Genomic DNA, 24,727 nt, shown 5'->3' on the forward strand with positions numbered 1-24,727 from the left:
AATTAATATACTGTACAAGCAGCATGTCAGTGTAGCTGGTTGTGGTGGAGCTAATTTGAACTACTATATGTATAATTGAATCTATGGCAATGCATTGTGTTTATGTAAAATCTGAATATGCAGGGTAACAAGTATAGCTTTCAAATAAGTATAAAGAAATATAAAATATAAATATTTAAGTAAATTATACAAGTACCTCAAAACAGTACTTTACTACAGTAAATTTACACAGAGACATTAAGGGCCTGTGTCTATGTCTCAAACTCAACTTTATTTACTTATAAACTTCTTAAATAAGAATTCTGACAATATTCCAATATCTTTGTACTGCTTTTGGCTATTCTAGTTAGTCTAAAGTCTATATCCATCTGCCTTTCTGTCTATTTTCACTTATAAATAAATAATACGTAATATCCATAAACTTTTTTTTATGATATCCGGTGAATGTATTAAAGTTGATTGCCTGCTTGTCTTTGGCAAGCAACAGAAAATGGCTAAATCTGTCACGATGGATGTGTTAAGTGAAATAAATTGTTTCATTTACCGGACCCTGATTGAGTTGGATGCAGGCTGAATGGCTGCAGGGCTGAGATGGATGGACTGGTGACCGGTGTCATATATACGAGGCTGCAACCAGTCAGCACAATCTGTTCATCCCCGGTTCAGTGAAAAGATGGGGAGTTCCCTTTTCCTCGGTGCGTCCACGTCACCGATAAATAATGAGGGAATAATAAACAGTTAACCACCTGTCGGACCCGAGGCACAATGGGGCGGCCCATAGAGAGCCTTTCATGCATGTGTAACATATTTACTCAGCTCCTTTCACTTAACGAAGCCGAAAGAGACCCAAGACAATGGTTAAGTTCAGCTATTTGGTAAACTGGCATGGCCCTGTAGGAAAAAGTAGCTACAACAATACAATAATATTCAGATATATTGTACAATTGGATATATATTGTACAGCTATGTTGTACAAAATCTAGCTGGAAATATCTGAAAACCATAAATTCATTTAGGAATATTATAAGTTTAAGTGTCAGTCATCTAATGGTAATCCCTATATTATATAATAAGTGGTTTAAATAAAGATGAGTAATCCTCCCTGTAGGCCTATCAAAGGATACCATAAGTGATAAATATAAGGAGCTAATCCCTAAGGGGATATTAGCCTATCACAAGTGTAACATAAACACAATGAGGTGGTGTCAATATGAATATTATAGGTATATAAAACGCTGAAATACCACATTTAATATTGTTTGAATACATTTATTAATACAATTTGGGCTGCAACTAACGATTAGGGTCATCATCGATTCATCTGTGGTTTATTTTCTTGATTAATCAATTAGTTGTTTGGTCTATAATTTAAAAAAAATATTGAAAACTGTCAAAATGAGTGTTTCCCAAACGCCCAAGATGACGCCCTCAAATGTCTTGTTTTGTCCACAACTCAAATATATTCAGTTTACTGTCATAGAGGAGTGAAGTATAATTATAATATAATAAGGTAATAGTGGAATCAGAGAATTGAAAAAAAAAAAATGACTTGAACCGATTAATGGATTATCAAAATAGTTGGTGATTAATTTAATAGCCGACAACTAATTGATTAATCGATTAATCTTGGCAGCTCTAAATACAATAAAAAAAAATGAAGCATTAGACACAACAAATGTATACCAATATAGTAATAATAATTTGTAGTAAACATTTATAGTGTTGGATCTGGTGATGATGGGCTACACAATAGTATAAATTATCCCATATGTAAACTTTAACATGGGTAGTTGAGTCCTAGGATAATTATGATAAAGTGATGGGACTTTAGTGGGCTCTAACAAGGAGGAGGGGGTGTTGTTGGTGGTAATGTTTCAGAGATGTGCTTTTAATGGCCTTAATTCAGCCGCAGCCAGCTGTTTTTACTCGGCCTGGTAAAGGAGCGGGGACGTGGCAAGCTTGCAAAGCTCGTAGAAATTAGTCTCGGTCAGCCAGAGCAGCCTATGCTTCCTGCTAACCATCTGCTTACCGCTCACAAAAGGAGGATTTCGGGCAGCCAAGTAAAGGAATATGGGCTCATAAAAAAGCTTTGAAGGTCTCGTTACTCAGTGGAGGTGTAGCTGTGGTGACGGAGCGCTGTGTTAACGCCTGTTTGTGCGTCGTGCATGCGCTCATAAAGCAGACGCACCTCTGATAAGCGCTGACTCTCTCCAAAGGATCATTTCACGGAGGCGTTCCCTTTTAATTATCGGATTGTGGCCACTTTATATTAGGTTGATGTCGAACCACTTATCGTTATTTGAGATGATGCAAACTGTCTGACTGGTTTACTTAAGACACAAATGTCACTCAGTGAATGTGGACTAATGTGGACAAACTGAAATTGGTCTTTACATTAAATAAGTTTAAACAATTGGCCTTTCTTTTCTTTTTTTTTGGACTATTAAAAAACATATTCATAGTCATATGGTCCGGCAAAACTAAATTAAATTAATAATAGGCTATAATAACATGATCAAAATAATAGGCTGTTACAATCATAATTTATATTATTTGGTTCTTTATATAACAAGCAGACTACTGCGCAAAGACTTACCATAAATCCTTATTACAGGGATAGTCCGGTGTTTTATGGAAATGTGGAAAAAGAGTATGAAAATGACAAAGATATATTTTAGTGTAACAGAATCAGCTTAATTTAGACTTCTACATAAAAATGCTAACTCGAGAGTTATATAACAATAAAAGGCATCCATTAAAAAAAACGAACTACAGACAATTTTAAATACAGATTAATCAAATAGTAAACATTTGTTTTTCTGTTTCTTGAAAGATTTAAAATCTAATCCGAACTATTCCAAAATATTTAACTGTATGCTATAGGCTTATTTCAATTGGGTATTAAACTGGCAACAATTAGGCGGTTTTTTTCTTTCCCTTTTGGTCTGCAATGTATCTTCGCCTGATTGCTTTGCTTTAACGGGTTTTCCGAGGCAAAGCTGACAGAACACGACTATAAGGCTCCAAGTCGCTTTAATAAGAGTTGTATATGGGGTCTCAGTGTCCGCTCATATGAATGCGTTTTAAATCAAATCACAGATGCACTTTTATTCAGCCGGTTAAAATAGCAGAACAAAACCGTCTTTAGAAATAAAGCTTTTTTTTATTCCTCTGGGCCTTTTTTTGATGCGGAGAGAGGGAAGGAGAGAAAGGCCGAGGGGCGCCTCCTCCGCAGCTGAGGGTGACAGTTAGTTCATGGTTAACAGGATCAGGAGCGCACGGCTCAGGCCGCACACTTCTCCTGTGCGCACTGAGCTGCGGCTCTGCGCACTGAATGAAGCCTGTGCAAGAAGAGTGATATTTAACACATCTGTTAAAGCGTTTTGATAGCAGAAATCCGTTTAAGACATTATTCCATGACGAGGGCCAGATTGAGTGTTGAGAATCCTATGAAACCCTAAAACTGATTTACATTTGAGATGCTGCGCAGCGTCTGCAGCTAGTGCAGAAAATGTAGAGATTTAACAATAAATATACTCAGTTATGTATTATAAAGTTTAAACCCTGCTTTTATCTGCTTGTGTGTGTTTATTTTGGCAGCACTGAAAATAGAATAAAAGAATATCTTTACATTTGTAACGAGTATATATTTTTATATCCTGCAGAACATAAAGACACCCTGAATAGACAAGAATAAAGTGTCTTTTTTTTTTTTTTTTTAAAGCAGGCTCATTAGAAGTCTCCGTATAATGAGTGAATCTGTAAAGATTGCTCTTTAATTAGGCCGCTTGCCTCTGCCAAACAATACAAATTGAAAGGAAAGTGGTCAACATGCAAAATTGATGACTGAGCCCCTTTTGTGCTGGGGACATTGTGTGTTGCTTGCTTATGAAGTCTAATGCAATCATAAATTGCGTCCTTCGGCCAATCAGCGGGCCGGGGGATGCGGCATGAAAGCGACCCATGTGGAGAACTTTGTTGAGCCCCATTGTTGAGGCTGTCAGCCCTGTGCGGAGGGCAGAGGAGGGGGGGTGGGGGGGCAGGCTGCTATAAAACTCCTCTCCCCTGAGTGAGGAAACCAGAGGAGTTAGCAGCCATTCACACGACTGATTCTCTCCCAGCTGACACGAGGAGTATCTCAGATTTCACACACAGATTTTTTTTTTAAACCGGGACCATGATGATCCCAAGCGTGCTCGCGCCTCCTGCCTTCTACCCGGGGCTGTACCGGCCTGCCGCTGCTCTGCCGTTCCACCACAACCTGCCGTCCGCCTTCCAGACCCACTCCAGCTTTCTCGTGGAGGACCTGCTGCGGATAAGCCGCCCCGCCGCCTTCATTAACCGGACTGTCCCGTCAGCGTGCGCTTCCCTGCCCACAGCCACCACCACCGTGTCCTTCAGCAACGCGCCCGCGGAGCGCGCTGTGGCTACGACCGCGGTGACGCGCGAATCGTGCTCGCCGAAAATGTCGGTGTCGAGCAACAAGGACCCAACTTTTCTCAAGTTTGGAGTGAGCGCCATCCTCGCACCTTCACCAAAGACCGGTGAGTAGACGCCCTCTGTTTCTGCCTTCAGTTTGAGTTGATGCGCTTCTTTAATATAGATGCAGCCTATTCTTCTCATTCAGGAATGATTATTAATATGTCTTATGTTCCTCCACAGCGTCCTCACACCCGGCACTCCACAGCATGCACTGCAAGACCTTCCCCATCCCCTGCTATGACGGAACCTTTCACCCAATATTCAGGACGCCTTATTTACCAGGTAGGCGCAACTTTTACGCACTTCTCCTTTACAGCTCCATCTCTCTTAGCCCTTTAGAATTGTCTGAACTAATTGCATTTAAATGTAAAACACTCTCGCACCCTGTCGTAGCCATTTTTTCTTTTTCTTTTTTACCAGAAAAGAAGAAATCACTGTCTTATTAATGGGGACCGCTGGCCCCTGCCCAGACCCACACCCACCCCCTAATTAACCAATTATCCCAAATCGTCACGCTCTAAATTTGAGGCGGGGTGGCGAGTTATAGTCCCCCCCCTGTTTCCCATTGGGGGCGTTTTGGCATTTCTCTGGCCCGGCGTTTTCCCACAGAGCCCGGGGGGCCACCGGGCCGCTGTGGTGGGCAACAAAGCCTTCAGCACCGTGACCAATTTGGTCAGCTCCCACCGGGCGAACCACCCACACACCCCGGAGAGTGACTTTTTACCAGGGGGGCCAAAGGCGTGAACCAGTCATGCACTAATTTCCCTATTAGGCGCTATTGAGAGTTTTCAATATTCTCACAAGACCACATAGCGCGTCGTTGTTCCTGATTCTTCTGCGGCCACAGGGCAGCTACTGTCAGGAGGACGTCCAGTTAGCGTGTACGCAGACAAGTGTCTCGCGCGGTGGGAGTTGAAGTAAAGCGAGTTTTTTTTTGTTTTTTTTAAATAGCCCAACTGCGTCGAAAGTGCCCCAGCTGGGGAAAGTCTGCCTCTGCACGCTGCACGGCCCATAGGATAGGTTACCACTGACCTCCAGTCCTCACTCTCTCTGTGCCCTAAACGCTTATTCTCCATGCGGGCCAATCAACGAGTTGAGATAAAGAATAATCTCTTAGAAAAGTCTATAAAGTCGCTAGTCCGTGCTTTCATTCAGCCAACTCATAATGGAGATGGAGTCTTTTCATGGGCTCAGCTGAATGCCTCAACAAAACAACTCCAGCGTCCTGAATAGCTTTTCGTGTTCATTTAATGAAAATGATTTGAAGGCACGAAGGAAAAAAAAAAAGCGCCATTCCCCTCCACTCTTCACTCCCCCCCCCTCCGGGCATCAGTATTCTGGTATGCAGTTGTGTTTAGTTTGAAAGTGTAAATCTCCTTTTGTTGCGATAATATATGGCCTTCGCCGCCTGTCCAGAGTCTTTTCTGCGTTAGTTCATTACTACACAATTACCGTTCACGGTTTATTAACTCCTCTATCCGCCCTCACAGGGTTCCTTAAAGGATATGCTACCTCTTTACCATACCAATGCGGTTGGGGACCGGCCAATGTGCTAATTAGTCACCTCGTGCCATTTCACTCAAAACAGAGAGGTATTGCACAGTTCCAAAGGAAGAAAACTTCCAATAATAACCGGTTGAAAAGTATGGCCTTGAAGGGAAATCATATTCATATAGGCCTGAGTTTAGATTTATACAGCAGTACGATTTTTCCATCTACTAGTTGATCAATTGTGGCTGCAGGGTCGTTTTTAAGGATTTTTTTTTGTTTTCCTGAGATGTGGCAAAGGAAACAAAGCTAACAGGTTTCAATTTCTCTTCTGTGTTTGCATTGTAGTATCTTCATCCGTTGTCCCCATTCCCGGGACCTTTTCGTGGCCCCTGGCCGCCAGAGGGAAACCCCGGAGAGGGATGCTGAGGAGGGCGGTGTTCTCCGATGTACAGCGCAAGGCCTTGGAGAAAATGTTCCAGAAACAGAAATACATCAGCAAGCCCGACAGGAAGAAGCTGGCCTCTAAGCTGGCCCTCAAAGACTCACAGGTAAAACGTCCACAAGCGCTTGAAATATTCAACACGTTGTGCTTCCTTTACGCGTAATAGACACTGCTGTTGCTCATTCCACTTGTACCTGACGCAGAACGTTTTCACTCACGGTTTTTCTCCACCTCCACAGGTGAAAATCTGGTTCCAGAACCGGCGGATGAAGTGGAGGAACTCTAAGGAACGAGAGCTGCTGTCATCCGGCGGCTGCCGCGAGCAGACGCTGCCCACCAAAGCCAACCCGCACCCAGACCTCAGCGACGTGGGCAAGAAGTCCTCCGCTGAGGAGGAAGATGAGGAAGAAGAGTTCAGAAGAGAGAGAATGAGGGCGGAGTCCAGCATCTCCTCTCCATCTCTTTCCAGTAAGCACTCGGACTTCTCAGAGTCAGACGAAGAAGAAATAACAGTATCTTAATTTATTTTAAAAAGCAAATATAGAGACTATAACCCATGTTTTGTTTTCATATGAGACTGTGACCACATTTGTAAGAAGCTGCCGGCCATAAAGAGGACCCCATAAATGCCAGTGTTAAAAAAAAGCTCCACTCAAGTTTGTTGCTTCATCAGCGCATGCGCACTGTACAGGATCTGCTTCTGAGACACAATTTGCTGTTTTGCACAGCTTTGTTCAATTGTACAGTATTTTGTACAATTTTGTATGGAAATTTTATGCCAAGAATATTGAGTTACTTTTACCTTGACCTTGAATAGAGTTGTTTATTGAAAAATGTAGTATTTCGATAATAATTTATATGAATTCGTTTAATTAAGTATTATGTGTTGTATATATGTTTATTTCACACTTTTTGTACAAATACCAAATAAAATTGTAAACAATTCCAAGTCAAGTGTGTGTCTTGTGTGTGTGTGTGTGTGTGAGGATAAATGGTGATGACTAAGTGAATAGGGTAAACATTTTAAATAGATATCACCGTGAAACTTCCCCAGTTTATAACTTACATTAAGACAATTCTTTTTTTTGTATTACAAGCTTTCTGAAATTGTATATTTAAATATGCAAATGAGGCACAATCAAACTATCTAATAAATATGTGCTTATTTACATACATTTCCATTGGATAATGTCGGGTTCAAAATTCTTGTTTCATTTTGTTTTCATATCAAAGTCAAAGGTTTTTACAGATGAAATTTTGGATATCTCTTGTCACGCCATAAATCAGAAAATACTGTCAACAGCCATAAAAATTTCCCCCATGTTTTAGGAATAAAATATTATATATAAATCAGGCTATGAATAATATATATGAACAAACCCGTCTGTAAAAAGCTTCAGAATATACAGTAGATAGCAATGTAACTGGAAAGGTTGGTGTACAGTATGTAAGTGCTACAGAAGTGGAGTATGAAATAAAAAACTCCTTTTGAAAAAATACATTTAAAGATATGTATTGTAAAATGCCATACATTAGTAAAATAAACACCTAAACGTGTGTCCAGTCTGAAAGAAGACATGTTATGGAAGCAAAATAGCCCAAAATCTCAAAATAGACTAGCACATGAAAAAAGTGTAGTGTCTCGTCTTACAAAAAAAAAAAACGTTTAACAATATTCAATCATAAATAATCATTCATTTTATTGAATCACAATAACTTAAGACTAGTACAGTGATATCAGATTTAATTCTCCGAGACCTGGACAGACCAGTGATGACAAACCGCATCAATCTGCTCTGATGTAAAGAGACTGTACACAAAATACTCCTTTTCAAGTACTGTAACAAATCGGCTAGAAAAAGTCATCAAACTGCTGCAAGATAATCAACTATTTACAAAGTTATGTTACATATAAAAAAAATGTACATATCAAAGAAGGCTAAACATTCATTGAGTTTGTGAGTAATAAACTGACAGACTGGTCAAATGCTTCAACAACATCCACACCTCTCAGAGCAGGCTTTACTCAAGACAAAACAGAGAATCAGTCTCTTTGTGCTTACAAGGACCATAGCAGGACAGCCTTTTTAAACTACACAGACACACATCTGGACAAAGAACATGGGCCACAAATCTGACAAGTCCTCACGAACCATGCTGTACTTCTCGGCAGTGCTGAAAACCACACAGGGGACAAACGCACACTCAGCTTTTTGCTTCCATTAGGAGATCAGAATGAATGTTGCATAGGATCTGTGACAGAAAACACTGAAAGCGATGGAAGCTGTGCCGGATGACATGAGCCCCGGCTTTAAACGTCCGCCTGCCCTTCCCAGAAGGCAGGCTGGGAGGAACAAAAAAAAAAAAGTACAATATTCTTTATATTTTAAGCCACAGAAATGTCAAACCGTTTTACATTATCATTCAACCACAAGTACCTTTATACCTTTAACCTCAGATTAATTATATCACTATAAACAAAAGCAGCATATACACTAGTTTTCACTTAATTAGTTCGACATGTTTGTTAGGACAGTTTTGTTCATCACAAATCACACAAAACAGACCGTGAGCGTGGAGAAAGCACAGTTAAAGGATGGGGATGAGGTATAAAAATCGAAACACATCTTCTTAAACTTCCCTCACCCAATCAACCTGCACAACGTTCTGATTTTGAGCACCAAAACACATCAATATCATTTTTCTTTCTTGCTAGTGGTCCGAATATATACACCAGCTTCACAGCACCGGGTCATACACATGCATATGACTTAATTTGAAACCCAAAGTACTGCTTCTCATTCACGTCTCAATCCCGCGGCATCGGTGTCTGATATGATGAGAGGTCGACCGTGCTCGAGGAGAGAGTCGACTCGGGAGCCCTGTTACGTTTACAGCCATTTAGACAAATGAAGAATCAGCGAATGCACGTAGTCTGTTAGAAAAGAGTAAGGCATTGTTTGTTAGAATTCAGTCCAGCACCAAAAGAGATTTGTGCTACAACAGCCTGTTTGGGCCAATGTGCATGGAGATCTCAAAGGGTTATTTGTTGGTCAAAGCGAGAACTTAGAAGTGGTAGAGGCGTCGTTTGTGAAGTTGCATGGAAAGTTACGACACAGATGGCAATGACATTTTCTTAAACACGGTAAAAGGATAAATCTAGCCATGGTGAATGTTGATTTACCAGTTAGTGCCTTTTACTCCTGAAAGTCTTTTTTATGAGAACTAGGACCCGGAAAGGGATTTCCAGGTAAACCTTTTTTTGTCCTTGCTATGTCAATTCTTTCTATAAATGTTGGTGTCTGTGTTTACATTTGTGTGTTTGGCCAATAAAACCTTTGCACATACGTTACAGTTTCTTCAACACCTTGATGAAAAGTTCCATATGAAGTGTCGACTCCAAAAGGAACAAAAAAAAAGTGTCAGTAAGGATTTTGGTGAGAATCTTTGGACTTTTACATTCTCCTTGTTGTTGAGCAGTGCTAATAGTGTTTACAAACTTCCTTGTTAGGGTTAGATATAGGATTTATTTAATGGATTTGCATTAAAGTGCTCATATTATGCTCATTTTCAGGTTCATAATTGTATTTAGAGGTTATATCAGAATAGGTTTACATGGTTTAATTTTCAAAAAACACCAAATTTTTGTTGTACTGCACATTGCTGCAGCTCCTCTTTTCACCCTGTGTGTTGAGCTCTCTGTTTTAGCTACAGAGTGAGGCATCTCACTTCTGTTCCATCTTTATTGGGAGTCGCACATGTGCAGTAGCTAGGTAAGGACTACTAGCCAGTCAGAAGCAGAGTATGAGGGTGTGCCATGCTAGCAGCTAGGCGAGCATTATAACGTGTGTTCCAAAGTGACCACGTTTGTCTCTGAAGTAAAGGCTGGACTACAGTAGAGCTGTTTGGAGCAGTTGGTGAACAGTGTTTTCTGTTGGAGATGGTAAGTCCCTTTGGGCTTTTTCACTTTGTAAACCTATAACATGCACAAAAAAAGATACTTAACAATAAAGGAAAGGGGAAAAGCCAAAAAGCGTAATATGAGCACTTTAACACACCAGTTCTCATCCTTTTTGTGCATGAAGAGATTTGAAAGCAGACATTTAACTCAAAAACATTGAGTTGTATCTAATAGGAACTATTTTTATTAGTGCTCTCTTAGTTGCTTCTGGTGGACACACAGCTCCTTCATGGACTAGAGTTGAATAAAACCAATGAGTGTCGAGAGTTTGGGGTGTAATTAATGATCTCCGAGGAGTTTTTAGAAGTGTGAGCGGGCACGCTGTAGGACTTAACATTCACTTTGCCTCGATTTATCCTTCAGCAATCACACAGGCAACTTCAGCCGCAGAAGAAGAGGAGGAGGAGGAGCCAAAAAACCTGCTGGCTGTTAATCTGTCCAACAGCCTCATCTGTGTTCTCAGCGGCTGGTAGCTCAGGCTCACTGATGCTCCAGAGACAAGGGTCTGTATCGCCATCTGCAGCCTGCTCAGACGCACTGCAGCTGGGCAGGACCAGGAGTATCTCAGCCTGATGAGCAGGAGCCGATGCTGTAGCTCAGTGGGGATCGGAGGACTCCTGGCTGGTGTTTAAGTACGCTAACAACAGTGACAGACTGTGTGTTTTTATTCTGTCTGTCTGAAGTAGATGTCAGGCTCCTGACAGAGGAGCCACGGGCCACAACGGTGAAAAAACTAAACAAAAAAACAGCGCAGTGCAGTAGAAACCTTTTGTCGCCCGTTTTCTGAAATGAATTTGAACCTTTTTTTGTTTGTTCTTCTTCTTTTTAAATATTTGGGTTACCTGCACCCAAATTAAGGTGGCTGGATTTTGTGACACAGAATTATACTCTAAACAAGAAGTTCTCCCGATGAGAACAGTTCTTATAAAAAGTTCCTCCTGAAAACCTGTCCCCGTGTTGCATCACAAGGTGGACTCCAGCGACGAGTCCAGGATGTCCTCCTGGTGACTGTTGCTGTTGGAGTCGCTGTCGTAGCTCTGCGGGCTCGACGACGTCGCCGCCTCCTTCAGACGCATCAGCATGTTCATCTGTCGGCAGAAACAGGTGTCAGTCTGATCGAGCTTTACAACTCAGAGGTTGTCCTGCTAAAAGAAATAACTCAAAGTAACGGACGCCAAGTTAAGTATTTCAGGTGGAGATAAATAAGTGATGAAGCTTCATGAACCATTAGTTGTATTTGTTGACCCAACTAGATGCTAATAAAATAACTCAAGGTCCACTTACTAGCTTTCAATTTCTGTAGAAAGTTAGGAAGCTGAGGAATGTTAGTGATTAACGTTGATGTTAGTGAAGATTTATTTTCTAAACAAGATCAAGAATAAACTTTTACGTTCTCATTTCTCATGTACTTTTTCTTTTAAAATATTTTGTACCTAAATTTCAATGTTGGAGAGTAGATACTATATACTCAGCAAAAAAAAAAGATACGTCCTGTCACTTTCAACTGCTTTTATATTTTAAGCAAACTTAACATATGCAAATATTTGTGTGAACATAATAATAAATCAAAAGTAGCCCTCAGTATCTGGTGTGGCCACCAGCTGTATTAAGTACTGCAGTGCATCTCCTCCTCATGGACTGCACCAGACGGGCCAGTTCTTGCGGTTGTTGTTGCCATCCTGTACCTGTTCCTGCAGGTGTGACATTCGGATGGAGCGATCCTGTGCAGGTGTTGTTATACGTGGTCTGCCACTGCGAGGACGATCAGCTGTGCTTCCTGTCTCCCTGTAGCGCTGTCTTAGGCTTCTCACAGTAGGGACATTGCAATGTATTGCCCTGGCCACATCTGCTGTCCTCATGCCTCCTTGCACCATGCCTAAGGCACGTTGACGCAGATTAGCGGGGACCCTGGGCATCTTTCTTTTGGTGTTTTTCAGAGTCAGTAGAAAGGTCTCTTTACTTTCCTAATTTTCTTATAACTGTGACCTTAATTAACCTGACTCCGCCAGATGGATTGCTTCGCATTTGCTCGGCATATCCATCTGGGAACTTTCCATTGGAGAACTTTTGGGAAGGGGTGAAAATCCTGGTTAGCTGATTGGATAAACCATCTGTCTATCACCTATGTTGGTGATAGACGGGCCAAATCAACCAATCAGATCAACGAAGCGTATGAAAATACAACCACAAGCCCTTGCTGCTGCAGGCAAAGCATAGCTCGTTAGCTCAGCAAGCAAGCAACATGTCGGTAAAGGATATTTGCCGTTTGTGTAACGAGAATTTACGAATAAAAGGCGCCCTTTCAGGTTCCCGCTCCATATTCCAAAAGAAGGATCCAAGAGAAAAAAGCATTAGCGAGCAGCTAACAGAATTGGGGCTACCGCTGTCTGAAAATACTGGTTAGCTGATTGGGTAAACCATCTGTCTATCACCACCTAAACCCGCCTCAAAACCAACGCTGATTGGTCGGTCGTTTGGCATCTCAAGATGCCAGACTGATCTGCGAGTGGAAAACTGGAGCTCGCGAGATCAGGACGGTCTCACGAGGCTAGACCTTAATTGCCTACCGCCTGCAAACTGTTATTGTCTTTTGGACCGTTCAACAGGTGCGTGTTCATTAATTGTTTATGTTTCATTGAACAAGCATGGAAAACATTGTTTAAACCCTTTAAAATGAAGATCTCTAAAGTTATTTTGATTGATTTGATCTTTAAAATACAGTGTCCTGAAAAAGGGGCGTTTCTTTTGTTGCTGAGTTTATGTGTTCATGACTACCCTGTCTAAGGCGAGTTTGTATTTTTGCTCACCAGTGGGTCAGCGTCGCTGTCGCTCTGTGGTGGCTCTTTCCTGACTCCTTCTCTCGGGACAGAATAGCCATCGAAGCCCACGTCTTCTGGGCGGAGCTGCAGCAGCGGGGGCCAATCAGCCGGAGTGGACGTGGCTGACCACGGGTAGGTGTCAATCACCCAGGCAGCGGGGTCCTCCCACGCAGCCCGGCGGCCGTACAGCTACAGAGACACACAGAATATAACTCTGAAACAGACTACAAGATGCTCTGAGGAAGATTTAGCGTTTTGGAACCGAGTGGCAGAACTGCTTGGAGGAGCAGTTTGTCTAATTTTCAGTTTGTGAGTAATCACTGAAGGCCAGTTTTGTGTGGAAATTCCTCTGCCTCTAAAAAGCAGGTGCTAACAGGTATTAAAGGGAGGCTTCACCACAGAAGTGAAAATTGAACATAAATCTTAATAACAACAGGCAAAAGTGAAAGCTGTTACAAAAAAAGCAAGAGCCTCTGAAGAAAAAAAGCCAGCATTAAAATAACAAATGAATGCAATAACTGATAAATTATATGAAACCAAACTAAGAGAAGATGGAGAAATGCAGCTGTGTGGTCAACAAAGTTACGTTTAAATTTAACATCTACTAAGCTGACTGCAGGTGCTTTTTTTTTCAAATTTTCAAAGTAACAGATGCCAAATTGAGTATTTCAGGCGGAGATAAATATGAAGTTTAGTTGTATTTGCTTTACCAACTAGATGGTGCTCTTGGTTTAGAGAAAAAGGCTCATGTTCAGGCACAGTTCGGTGTGCTTTCAACCCTTTGTTGAACAGAGAGCACCACCTAGTGGGCTCAGACAATAAAGAAAATGCTTCAGCATCACTACGTGTTGCACATTCAGCTGGATCAGTGTGTTACCTGCAGTCCCTCTCGTACAGCCTCCAGCATGTAGGGGATGATGGAGTAGTTCCAGAGGTCGGTGAACCAAACCCTGGATCCCTTCACATCCATGGGACAGGACAAGAGGAGACGAGGTCCTGCACGCCACAGAGCACAGAGGTAAGACACCGATTGTTTGCCCACACCGACATTTAATAAAAGGCGTATTGTGCATCACTCTCTTACCGATGGTGACGTCAGAGGAGCTGTGTGTCTCCAGGAAACGGTTGAGGTGGTGCCAAACCCGCGGGATCCAGTCGACGATCTTTACCAGCTCCATGTTGCGCGTTCGGCTGCCAATCTCAGTCTCGATCAGCTTCCTCCGCAGGTAGCGGCCAAGGAAGCCTTTCACCGGCTCCATGTGGTTGGCACACAGCACCCACCTGATCAGAGAACATGTCGGGACTTTAAAGTATCATACAAAAATGTAATTAAATGTATTTTAAGATCATGTCAATCCTTCAATATGTCAAATATCCAGCCGCCAGGAGTGGGTGGTGCACATAGGCAGCAGTTTACCTGAAGTTGTGGTGAAGCTGCAGGTTGGGGGCCGATGACGTGGCTTGGCTCATGGTGCCGATGATGTAGGGGCTGAAAGGACAGAAAGACACTGATTATTATTCTTTCCACATCGGTCCATTTAGTCGTACCATAGTTAATAAGTCGCTGGACACTTAAAGTAGAGCGGTTGAGAAGGTTTTAATCTGCTTTGACTTGTGTGGTACAACTCCTGTAAGCCGTTCTTACAGAGCTCTACTTTCAGTTGAAAACATTTGAAGTCATGAGTGAACTGAAACATTGTTTTGGTTAATAGCCATTCTGTTGAGATGTTCGACTTTTCACATTTAACACATTTTCAGTAATGCAGTGTATGGCGTGTATCCAAACTCATTCAAACATACATTTTGTGTGTGTGTGTGTGTGTGTGGTGTGTACTGACCAGTGCTTATAGTTGCAGTTGAAGACGCCGTTAAAGATCTCTCCCAGGGAGCTGACGTGGTGCAGGTTGTCCAGAATGACCACCAGAGGGCTGTCCGCCCCAGAGACACCGCTGCACTGCTCGGCTAAACCCGACAGGTACTGACGCAACTCCTGCAGAGAGAGAGAGAGAGAGAGAGAGAGAGAGAGAGAGAGAGAGAGAGAGAGAGAGAGAGAGAGAGCATTACAAATCATGTAACCAGTCATATTTGTTTGTATGTTCTTGGAGCACCAGGGTTTTCTACACGAAACCTTTCTGTACATAAGCCAGAATGTTTAGATGACTCATGTCACATTCTTCGCTATGATGATCTTAATTGTCCTGATGTCTTACATTAACCACCTGGTGACCTAATTTTACTGTACAGTACTATCAATACTGATCACACATTTTTACATTTGTTTATTCATTTGTATAAATAGAAACTTGCACCTTCCCTTCAAGTCACAATGGTTTTCTCTTACTTTCATCAACTTTTGAATTGTACTTTAATTTTTTGCTTTATGCGTGATTTTTACAACTTTTAAAACCTACCAAGTAATTGGTTATTTATAGATACTTTTGCTTATAGTTTTGATGGCTATTGTTTAAAGTAAGAAAATTGGATTTGTAATTCATCAGACAGTGCAACAGAACTTTTAAGAACTTGTACAAGAGTCCACTGATATTAATTTTTAACACTAGAGACCAGTGAAATACCAAAGTCTGTATGGCTTAAAAAAATAAAGAGAAGGTTTATAAAAAAAAATAATGGTGGGGGGGGGGGTTTAACAACCACTAAACCTAAGATAGGTCATGGAAGCACAGCGTGTGTGCATTTACCTTGCTGGACTTGTGGTCCACATTGAAAGTGACGACAGCGTTTGGGGTCAGGGGTCGGCCCTCCAGCAGCAGCAGGTGTCGAGACAGCTGATTGGCCAGGTAGGTCTTTCCTGTACCGCTGGGGCCTGACAGGATGACGCGCCTGTGCTCCTTCAGCAGGGAGACGTAGCGCTGCAGCATCGGCTTCGGGATCAGAGTGTCGAACACCAGCGAGTCCACGTTCTCACTGCTCACACCTGGACGCGCGCAACACGCACACGCACACACACACACACACACACACACACACACCAGGATATTTAAGTGAAGTGATTTTCTCTAACTGCACGACTAAAAACTGAATTCCGAGCATCTGCGTAGTGTAAATTAAGGTTTTCCCAGTCTACCAGACTTCCAGCATCTATGTCGGTCTAGTTATTTAGAGGAATAAGAATAATGGACTAACGCACTGAAGTTTGATTGAAACTTACATTAAACTGGATTTTTCTTTTGTTAACAATGGCTTAGTCTATGTCGACAATGATTCATTTAGGGGATGGCTCCGGTGCCGCCAGAAGATCCGCCAGATGTTCCTTATTTTCGGCCGGATGTCCGTTACCTTCTGCTTTCTCTGTGTTGGCATTCTAAACTCCGGTTGGATTTATGAGGACTAGGGTTAACTGCTCCTCAGATCTCTGAAGGGTAAATCCAATCTGAGTTTTTGTTGCACGACTAAAACAGCTTTTAAACGTACATGTTCCACCAAAACAAGTTCCTTCCGAGGCTATTTTGCAGAGGCACTATTATTGCGTCTGGCACTTAGCACATCCTGAGACAATTGTGATTGATTTGGTTTAGTGCCAATAAACCAGAGCACGTTTTTCTCCCATCCTGAAATGCTGTGTGGACTAGCCAGACCCTCCTCCCCAGCGCTGTGGAGGAAGGTCTGGCAATGTGAGACTAACGATGGCTTGAGATGCAGCGTTGGTACCTTTGAGCTGGATGTTGATGGTGTTGCTGTCTCCCACCAGGTAGCCGCAGGGCAGCAGCTCGGGCGTTTGGGCGGCGCCGGGGATGCTGGGCCGGTGGATTTCTCCGATGTTGTATCCCTCCACGCTGTCGGAACTCAGGCCCAGCTGGCTCACCGGGTCCACATGGGTGATGTACTCCTGTCAGACACAAAGTCTCGGCATTTAATGGTTGTTTTTGTGAAGTTTCTGAAGACAATACCAGTTATAAGGCTTTTTCTGGTTCTAAATGAACAAAAGCACATTTCAGTGTGTGATTGAGTTAATAGTTGTTTTAAAAAACTGTATGCATTTAGTGTTATAGTAGAAAACCTGACATAAAATTCAACTTTTAAACTGTCTTTAAACAACACTGATGCTGAGATGTTTACCTTGAAAAGACGCCGGACCACACCGTCAAGGACGTCCCACTTGGTTTTACCACTCACACCGATGCACCCAATCAGAAAATGACGAGGCCGGCCGTCCTGCGATGGAAAAACACGACTGGTTTTAGACACCAAAAAAGCCTTCAGGTCCAACAAAAAAAAACTGTTGGAGATGAATTTGTCAAACAGGTCTCACCTCTCCCCACTTGCTCTCCTTGTCCAGGCTGACGACCATCTTTACGTGTCGCCCCTCCTTCCTCATCCCTCCCTCTCCGCCGGTATCGTCCAGCAGCATGTCTGACAGGAGGGCAGAGCAAAGTCAGTTTCCCATGAAAAATGCAAATGTTAACGGCTGACTTAAATCAGTCAAGTGTTTTCATGTTTTCCCTTTAAGAAATCAAGTCACTGCATAAAGCAGACAGTGATCAAGTTATTTAGTATATGTACTTTTCACTGTCTGACAGATTTAATGTCATCTGGTCCCACTGTCTTGAGACAGCAATTTGTGTAAGTGACAGAATTTTGAATCTCTGCTAACCCATTTATAAAGAATGTAGTTGTAGAAAAAAAGACAATCATTTTATACAGAGTGTCCCAAACTGTTATCGGTGACACTGAGACGAGGCCCATTCAGTGTCTCTTATAAATCTACCAGGAACTGTGTAGGTCCAGTGGCATCAGCTCTGTCTTACCCAGGCTGGTGGACTCGCTGGTGGTGAGGTTGAGGCTGTGCTGGGAGAGCCCCGGCCCCTGGGCATGGCTGTGTGTGTGAGAGGGAGGAGAGGAAGAGATGGAGGCCTGGGACCCCATCCTGCTGCCCTGATTCTCCACCTTCAGACGGTCATTCTCCACCTTCAGCTTTCCAATCTCCACCTGCAGACACACACACACAAAATTAGGTAAGCTGACAAAAAACATTATAATGAATTCTCCCTTCAGGCCAATCGGTGTTAGTATTTACATGTCTGTTGAGTGCTAAAATGTCTCCTTTAAAATTCCAGTGAAATCTGTATTTTTTGGTTTTTATGGGTAAATAAAATGAAACTCAAACCTTGAACATTTACAACTTTAGAGAAATAAATCAGCTTGACTTTAAGGCCGTGGGCATTTATGCTTTAAAAGGGGGAATCAAAAGTGAATAATAGAGAATTAAAACTGTTGCAACTCACAGAAAGCTGTGAAGCAATGACTTTCTGCACTATGTGATTCAGTGCTGATTTACCCTTTAATGTGAAGTTCTCTAAATTCTTCTATTTGAGTGTGTGTGTTGCGTCTGCAGACCTGCATGCGGTTCATGGCCTCCCGGAGCTGGTCCAGCTGATGAGCGGAGCTGAGAGCCTCCAGGCGGATATCAGTCAGTTTCATCTCCTTCTCCCTGAGCTCACTGCGCAGCTGCATCACCGTCTCCGCCTCGCTGTCCAAACACTCAGACAATCTGTACACACACACACACACACACACACACACACACACACACACACACACACACACACACACACACACACACACACACACACACACACACACACACACACACACACACACACACACACACACACACACACAGTTTAGTTACATGAGATATTAGGATTTAAGCGAATTTTAAGGTTGTTTTCCCATCTGTACTGTTTGAATGATTTCAAACACACAGACAATACTTATTTTTTATTTATTTTGTATAGCAGGGGTCCTCATACGTATTACTCATAGGTCCTTATCTGATTTATATTTAAGGTCAGAGGTCCAGCACAAATAACAAAACAACATCAACTCACTTATAACTTTAAAGCAACATACATTTAAGTTGAGTGCTTGGTTTTCCTGGTCAACGTATATAACTAATGTTTATTCATAGTCACTTAAAATGTATTGAATAGAAAATGTATTCAAAAATAGAAAAACATCATAAGGTATAGTATCCATAACACGAGTCATGGGCCGGGTGCAGATGGACTTGCTGTTTGGTGCGGATGTGGACCTTGGTCTGGACTTTGAGAAGCCCTGTTGTACAGGATACGCTACAGTACAGAATAGCTCCAATAATCCTGCAAACACATACAGATGATGATGTCTACGTACAGCGAGCTGGAGTGTGTGTTCCTGAGCATGTGGCTGGAGGCTGTGGTGCCGTTGTGGGGCAGCTTAGGGGAGGACGGCAGCGACGAGTCCGTCATCTCCTCAATGTCGGAGTGAGAAGAGGCCGACTTGGGAGATTTCTTCTTGCTGAACGCTTGTTTGAAGGAGCTTCGCAGCTGCAGGTACAAAACAGAGAAGTGTAGAGAGACGGTGAGCAGGCGAGGGACACACTCCCAAAGACACAAGGCTGAGAGGGAGAGGAGGAGTGTGACGAAGGAAAGTGAAGGAAAACTGCTGTGAAAAAGTGCAAGTGAGTCACAGGGGGGGAAAGGGAATTATGGGTAGACCGTCTTATCACTTGAGCTACAGCTCTAAATCAAACTCTGAGTGTGAGGAGCGTAACACTACTGATTTCTGGCTCATCATTTTTGTTTTTAATGTTTTATTTTTTAAATCTGGAGTTTTCTATATTCAAATCTAATGAAACTCAGAGTTTATCTGGATTAAAATAGTTTTTTCTCAATGTATTAAATGAGAAATTCCAAGGCGAGCAGGTGACAGTGCGTTCTTTTTGGGAGACTGATGTGTGCATGTTCATACTGAAAATTAGATACTGTATTTAGAATGTAATTTGCACATCAAACCACCTCCGTGGCTAAAACGTTTCTTATTTTTGTAAACTTGCATAAAGGGCAACATCATGTGCATTTTCTCCTAACTTGCTAAAACTGCAATGTTTTCTAAGCTGTACTCGTTTTTGCTCCTTTTAAAAAAATCTATGTAATTTCTGGTGAAATCTTGTAAAAAAACAAAAAAAAAACAATGAGCCATATTCAAAATACATGTAAACTTTTGGGTAAGACCCATGTCCTCATATTGTTTGAGCAAGAGATTGTGTTTAAAAGAGAAATCCACCGTGTATACTTTACACTCTTATCACTGCTTCTACTTTAGTCAGCTATTCCCTTGTACAAGCTTTTCAACAATCTCTTGAGAAATGTCCTCTGTTCTGAATTCATGTAGGAAGACAGAATTATTGTGACAACACACTTTCTAAAGACAGATTCACACATCTGCAACACACACATCTTACTATGGGGTAGAAATTGGTCTCTGTGCCTTTTCTACAATATTTTGTTCTCTGTAGGATTAATAAAATTGGTGTTACACGGCGTTAAAAAGAAGCCTCTTTGATTTTAAGGGACATCGTTTGGGATTTTTCGTCTTCATACATCTTTGTAGCTGCATTGAAGATATCTCAACATTATGTCACGTCGATAGTGTTCGGCCACTTATACGAAAGCCCATCACAAAATGGATCAAGAGACACAAGCTATATCCCTAATAGCCTGTTTGTGGCAGTGTTAAGAGTGTTTTCTGATGGATTTTTCCTTTCAAGAGCTGGCTCAAGTGTCATAAGAGCAGTTTTCGGGGAGAAGCAGTGTTGGGGAGGAGAGGACAGGCACTACGGTGGCAGCAGAGACAGGAGGAAAAGGACAGAGGTTAGTAACCTAGAAAAAGTGCAGGGGTTAGGCAGCTTTGTTTCCTTTCATTTCACACAGCGTACCATTCTTACCTCATAGACCTGCCACATGAAGCGAAGCAAAGGAAGACAGAGAGACAAAACAGCGCATGTTCATATGGGTGTGTTAATGTGTTATGGAGGGACAGAGATTAAACTAGAGGCCCCTACAGGACCAAAGCTGATTTTTTATTAAATTGTTTACCTACAGGCAGATACAAGCTAATGCTACATCACAACCACCATGAAACAAGGTCTTTCATGATCCATTATATACTCGCCAACACACACTGCCCCTATACACTCCACATCACATACACTGTGTGAGCACCTGCATGGAGGAGCCTCCTGTGGGGTCTCATCTACAGAAACTGACAGCTGGAAGCACATCCACACACACACACACACACAGGAGGGGCCTTCTTTATAATTACTGTGACCTAAAGCAGGAAACTCGACACAAGCTCACATCTTTTAAGTGCTACCACAAAGCACCACACGGCTCTTCCTGAAAGGTTAACATCAGGATCAGGGAGTGACAACCACACAACACAACATCGTTTCAGTCTACGGGACGACAGAGAGGGGGGAAAAAAAAGATCCATACGTCATCATCTATGACTTTTCCTCCGGTGCACAAAAACGCCTTTCAACAACAAAAAAGAAAACGTTCATTATAAGTTGTGAATGAAAGTATGTAAGATGGTTTGTTGTATGATCACTAGTTAAAAACAAATATGAGCTGACACTAGGACTAGACACTAGCTAGTAAACACTGATGTGGTACTTTGCAGGTTAAGACACGACTACTACTACAGATTTAGCCCAGTTTTTTGACCTGCAAAATCACTAAATCAATCATTACTTGGTATTCAACAGGACTGGGCCTATGGAAATCCTAAGTGTATTCACCTTTTCCCCAGTGAAAGATGCCTAAAGGGGAGAAACCCGACATGAGAATGCACAACGAGACAAAGACAAAAACAAACCACCATGAGTCCTGGCTGGCTGCTTGTTAGTAACTCATTACACACTGAAATCTTTAGATGCATCCTTTTTTTTTTTTTTTTTTTTTTAAGTCTCAGCATCTTACCCAGTTCTTCTTGTTCTTCTTCTTGTTTTTTGCGTCAGTGTCCATGTTGGAGCCCACGCTGGAGTGGCTGGTTGCGCTGGCGACGCTGCTGACGCTGTCCGAGGAGTGCTGCCTCCTGATGCGCAGGTCTGGCTGCTGATTCTGCTGCTGCTGTGAACCGCCGTTACTGCCAGCTATAGGAGACACAGGCAGAGGCAGGACATGTATGGGTTTGTCAAATATTAGGCTGAAATATAATCTTTTATTAAATATCAAGTATCAACCTCGTCAGTGTTGTTCACTTCTGACTTGAGATGTTTTCCTACTTTGACTACAGAAAAAAAAAAACTGGCTCCAGATTACTGAATAGGTGGAGTGCATTATCCTGCTTTTTATGCGCTCATTACCCCAAGAGAGATTGCTTACTTACGGTGTCAGAAGTTTTTCTCTTCTGACAAGAGCAAAACACGACAAAAAGTGTCCCACACACCACCTGGAGCTCACAACTCCAACAATTTATTGATAAATGAAGATCCTCGACACATCAAAATGTCTGTTTATCAATATCAAGATGCTTTGTGGTTCGGACAGATTGTGGGATCCTATTTTGTAACATACCTGTCCCTCACTTTGATACAAGAGTGCAGAAGGACATCTTGTATCTATTCTGATGAGTAATATTTAGTGAAAAAACAGAGAATATTACATTGCTTTAGATTACTATACTTAAGGTCTCAAATGTTGGCACAAAAGTCTAAAAATTTTAACTTTGGCCTTCAAATATCCCTGCTTTGTGTAGTGTTTGCCATACCTGTCCTGTCCCCTTTCGGCGTGAGTTCAGGTGTGTTGATGACTCCGTTGATGGCCGCCTGAGCAACAGCGTTCTGCTTCTTCAGCAGCTCGATGGTCTTCCTCAACTCATTCAGCTCAGAGTCCTACACAGAGGAAATTACAAAGGATAATCAAACCAACAAGTCCACTGCAGTGACTTTGAATGTGCACTTGGATTAGTGCAGTCTGTTCTAAAACAAGGGGAGCTGATCTCACCTTCTGCTCTGCTGTCATTGTGAGACTCTTCAGTCTGATGGTCATGTTGCCCAGACTCTGTTCAAACGCTGCCACCAGGTGAGCCTGTGGGAGAAACAAACAAGTTGTGCAAAATGTAAACCAGGAACTCTGTAGAGCTCAAACCTCCTCTAGTCTATATCAACGACGTTTCTCTTCCGGGATTGTTCAGATGCTGCCGGAAATTCCACCGGATGTCCCTCATTTCAGCCGGATGTCTGTCACCTTCCTCTTTCTTTGTGTTGGCATTCTAAACTCTGGTGGATTTCTGAGGACTCTGGTTAACTGCTCCTCAGATCTCTGCAGGATAAATCCAGACAGCTAGCTAGACTATAGCCTCTTTACGACCAAGTGGTTACAGGAATGTAGTTACAGGAACAGTCCACTTCTAAACAGTTCTACTAACTACTCTCCCCCAAAACCAGTTTTGCCATTTGTATTCGCACTGGCCAAGTGGCCATAGGAACTGACCTTTTGTTATTATAACACAGCCATCTAACCACCACTATGTGGAAAAGGGAAAAGACCCTGCCCTGAAGTAGGAGCTGAAAGAGTTATAGGAACTGCGGCCAGAGGAACTTAATAATCCCCAAATTGGTCCAGTTGGAACTCGAGAAAAAAAAGGGTTCTAGGAACGTAATGTTCTAGAAACTGCAAAAATCCCTCCATTCGGAAAGCGGCTTATCTGTCCAATCTGAGTTTTCTGTTGCATGACTAAAGCAACCTTTGAACGTACACATGTTCCACTAAAACAAGTTCCTTCCCGAGGCTATTTTGCAGAGGCCCCATTGCTCCGTAGGGCTCTTAGCGCCGCCCAAGATGATTGTGATTGGTTTAAAAAAAGGCCAATAAACCAGAGCACGTTTTTTTCCCATCCTGGAATGCTGTGTGGACTAGCCAAACCCAGAAGGTCTGGCAATGCGAGACTAAACCTCCTCCAACCTCATTAGATGTTCACAATTGTCATTCATATTCCAGGTTTGACTTGCTAATAAAATACCATGTGCATCCAACACTTTCAAGTTCTATACAGTATGTCAGAATTTCCCAACTAGAATATAAAACCGCAAAAATAATTATGGCTAAGAGCAAATTCTCCAAGAATCTAATCAGCTGCTGTCCAAGTAATGTCTGTCCACCACACTTCAGCCACATTTTCACCTGTGACTTTCTTAGATATTTGGCTAACAAACAAACGCTGACAGGAGTCAAAACCTCCTTCCAACTTTAATAGACATCTTAGTTGTTTCCCCCACCGGACGCCATGGAAATGAAGTCAGCTAGAGGCTCACTCCCTGACTATACAGCTAAAAATACCAACTGCAGAGAGCTAACTGGACTGCTTATGACTTAGTGAATGTGGAGCGAGTTTATTTAAGAGTTTGAGGGAATGAAAACATCTCAACTGAGTGATAACCAGCAGAGACCTTGAGCTGAGAAAATGGATCTAAACAGTCTGCATCAGAGAAAATGTGAGAGCTGCTTTGACCTTGGGGCTAAAACCCAAAAATGACATCAGTCGAGTAATCTTCGTACCAAAACGGGGACATACCCAGTGCAAATTAATAACACCCTGTGATAAATGATTAATCCCCCTGTAGGTCAGCATTGGGCAGGTTCCCACACAACAAACACAACACTGAAGCCAAACCAAAAACTGCTTGGAGCTAGATCCCTTCATTCATGGTAAGACACTCCTGACGACAACATAAAGTTATTTTCT

The 24,727-nt window shown here is 42.3% G+C and overlaps 2 protein-coding genes across 15 annotated transcripts in view; one reads left to right on the forward strand and one right to left on the reverse strand.

Annotated features, from left to right (window-relative positions):
• Nucleotides 1–4,097: 4,097 nt before the first annotated feature.
• Nucleotides 4,098–7,359, forward strand: dbx1a (developing brain homeobox 1a). The gene is made up of 4 exons (XM_039796003.1): nt 4,098–4,544; nt 4,663–4,764; nt 6,319–6,521; nt 6,655–7,359. Exons 1-4 carry the CDS (start codon nt 4,178–4,180, stop codon nt 6,934–6,936), a joined length of 954 nt encoding a protein of 317 aa, XP_039651937.1. The 5' UTR covers nt 4,098–4,177; the 3' UTR covers nt 6,937–7,359.
• A 2,994-nt stretch (nt 7,360–10,353) lies between these two features.
• The window catches only part of nav2a (neuron navigator 2a), a 118,041-nt gene continuing 103,667 nt past the window's right edge, over nt 10,354–24,727 (reverse strand). For 5 of the 14 annotated variants that reach the window (XM_039794502.1, XM_039794506.1, XM_039794504.1 and 2 more), the window contains 19 exons: nt 22,987–23,070; nt 22,751–22,874; nt 21,961–22,133; nt 21,780–21,800; nt 21,475–21,513; nt 20,922–20,930; nt 19,349–19,521; nt 18,551–18,704; nt 17,962–18,142; nt 17,466–17,566; nt 17,273–17,368; nt 16,865–17,042; nt 15,895–16,130; nt 15,034–15,185; nt 14,613–14,684; nt 14,280–14,476; nt 14,073–14,191; nt 13,184–13,384; nt 10,354–11,464 (listed from right to left, as the gene is read on the reverse strand). In XM_039794502.1, the coding sequence (XP_039650436.1) occupies nt 11,339–11,464; nt 13,184–13,384; nt 14,073–14,191; nt 14,280–14,476; nt 14,613–14,684; nt 15,034–15,185; nt 15,895–16,130; nt 16,865–17,042; nt 17,273–17,368; nt 17,466–17,566; nt 17,962–18,142; nt 18,551–18,704; nt 19,349–19,521; nt 20,922–20,930; nt 21,475–21,513; nt 21,780–21,800; nt 21,961–22,133; nt 22,751–22,874; nt 22,987–23,070 (2,436 nt within the window). In that variant the 3' untranslated portion in view covers nt 10,354–11,338. The remainder of the gene's footprint in view (nt 11,465–13,183; nt 13,385–14,072; nt 14,192–14,279; nt 14,477–14,612; nt 14,685–15,033; nt 15,186–15,894; nt 16,131–16,864; nt 17,043–17,272; nt 17,369–17,465; nt 17,567–17,961; nt 18,143–18,550; nt 18,705–19,348; nt 19,522–20,921; nt 20,931–21,474; nt 21,514–21,779; nt 21,801–21,960; nt 22,134–22,750; nt 22,875–22,986; nt 23,071–24,727) is intronic. The other 9 variants (XM_039794508.1, XM_039794509.1, XM_039794510.1 and 6 more) reach the window with 3 other exon arrangements.

The sequence above is a fragment of the Perca fluviatilis genome, chromosome 3, assembly GCF_010015445.1.
Source record: "Perca fluviatilis chromosome 3, GENO_Pfluv_1.0, whole genome shotgun sequence".
Taxonomy (NCBI): Eukaryota; Metazoa; Chordata; class Actinopteri; order Perciformes; family Percidae; genus Perca; species Perca fluviatilis.

Bases quoted from the DNA above. Each gene is read 5' to 3' on its own strand.
- dbx1a (XM_039796003.1), top strand. From the start codon at position 4,178: ATGATGATCCCAAGCGTGCTCGCGCCTCCTGCCTTCTACCCGGGGCTG. The intron at 4,545-4,662 runs GTGAGTAGACGC...GTTCCTCCACAG, and splicing joins CGCACCTTCACCAAAGACCG to CGTCCTCACACCCGGCACTC. The intron at 4,765-6,318 runs GTAGGCGCAACT...TTTGCATTGTAG, and splicing joins CAGGACGCCTTATTTACCAG to TATCTTCATCCGTTGTCCCC.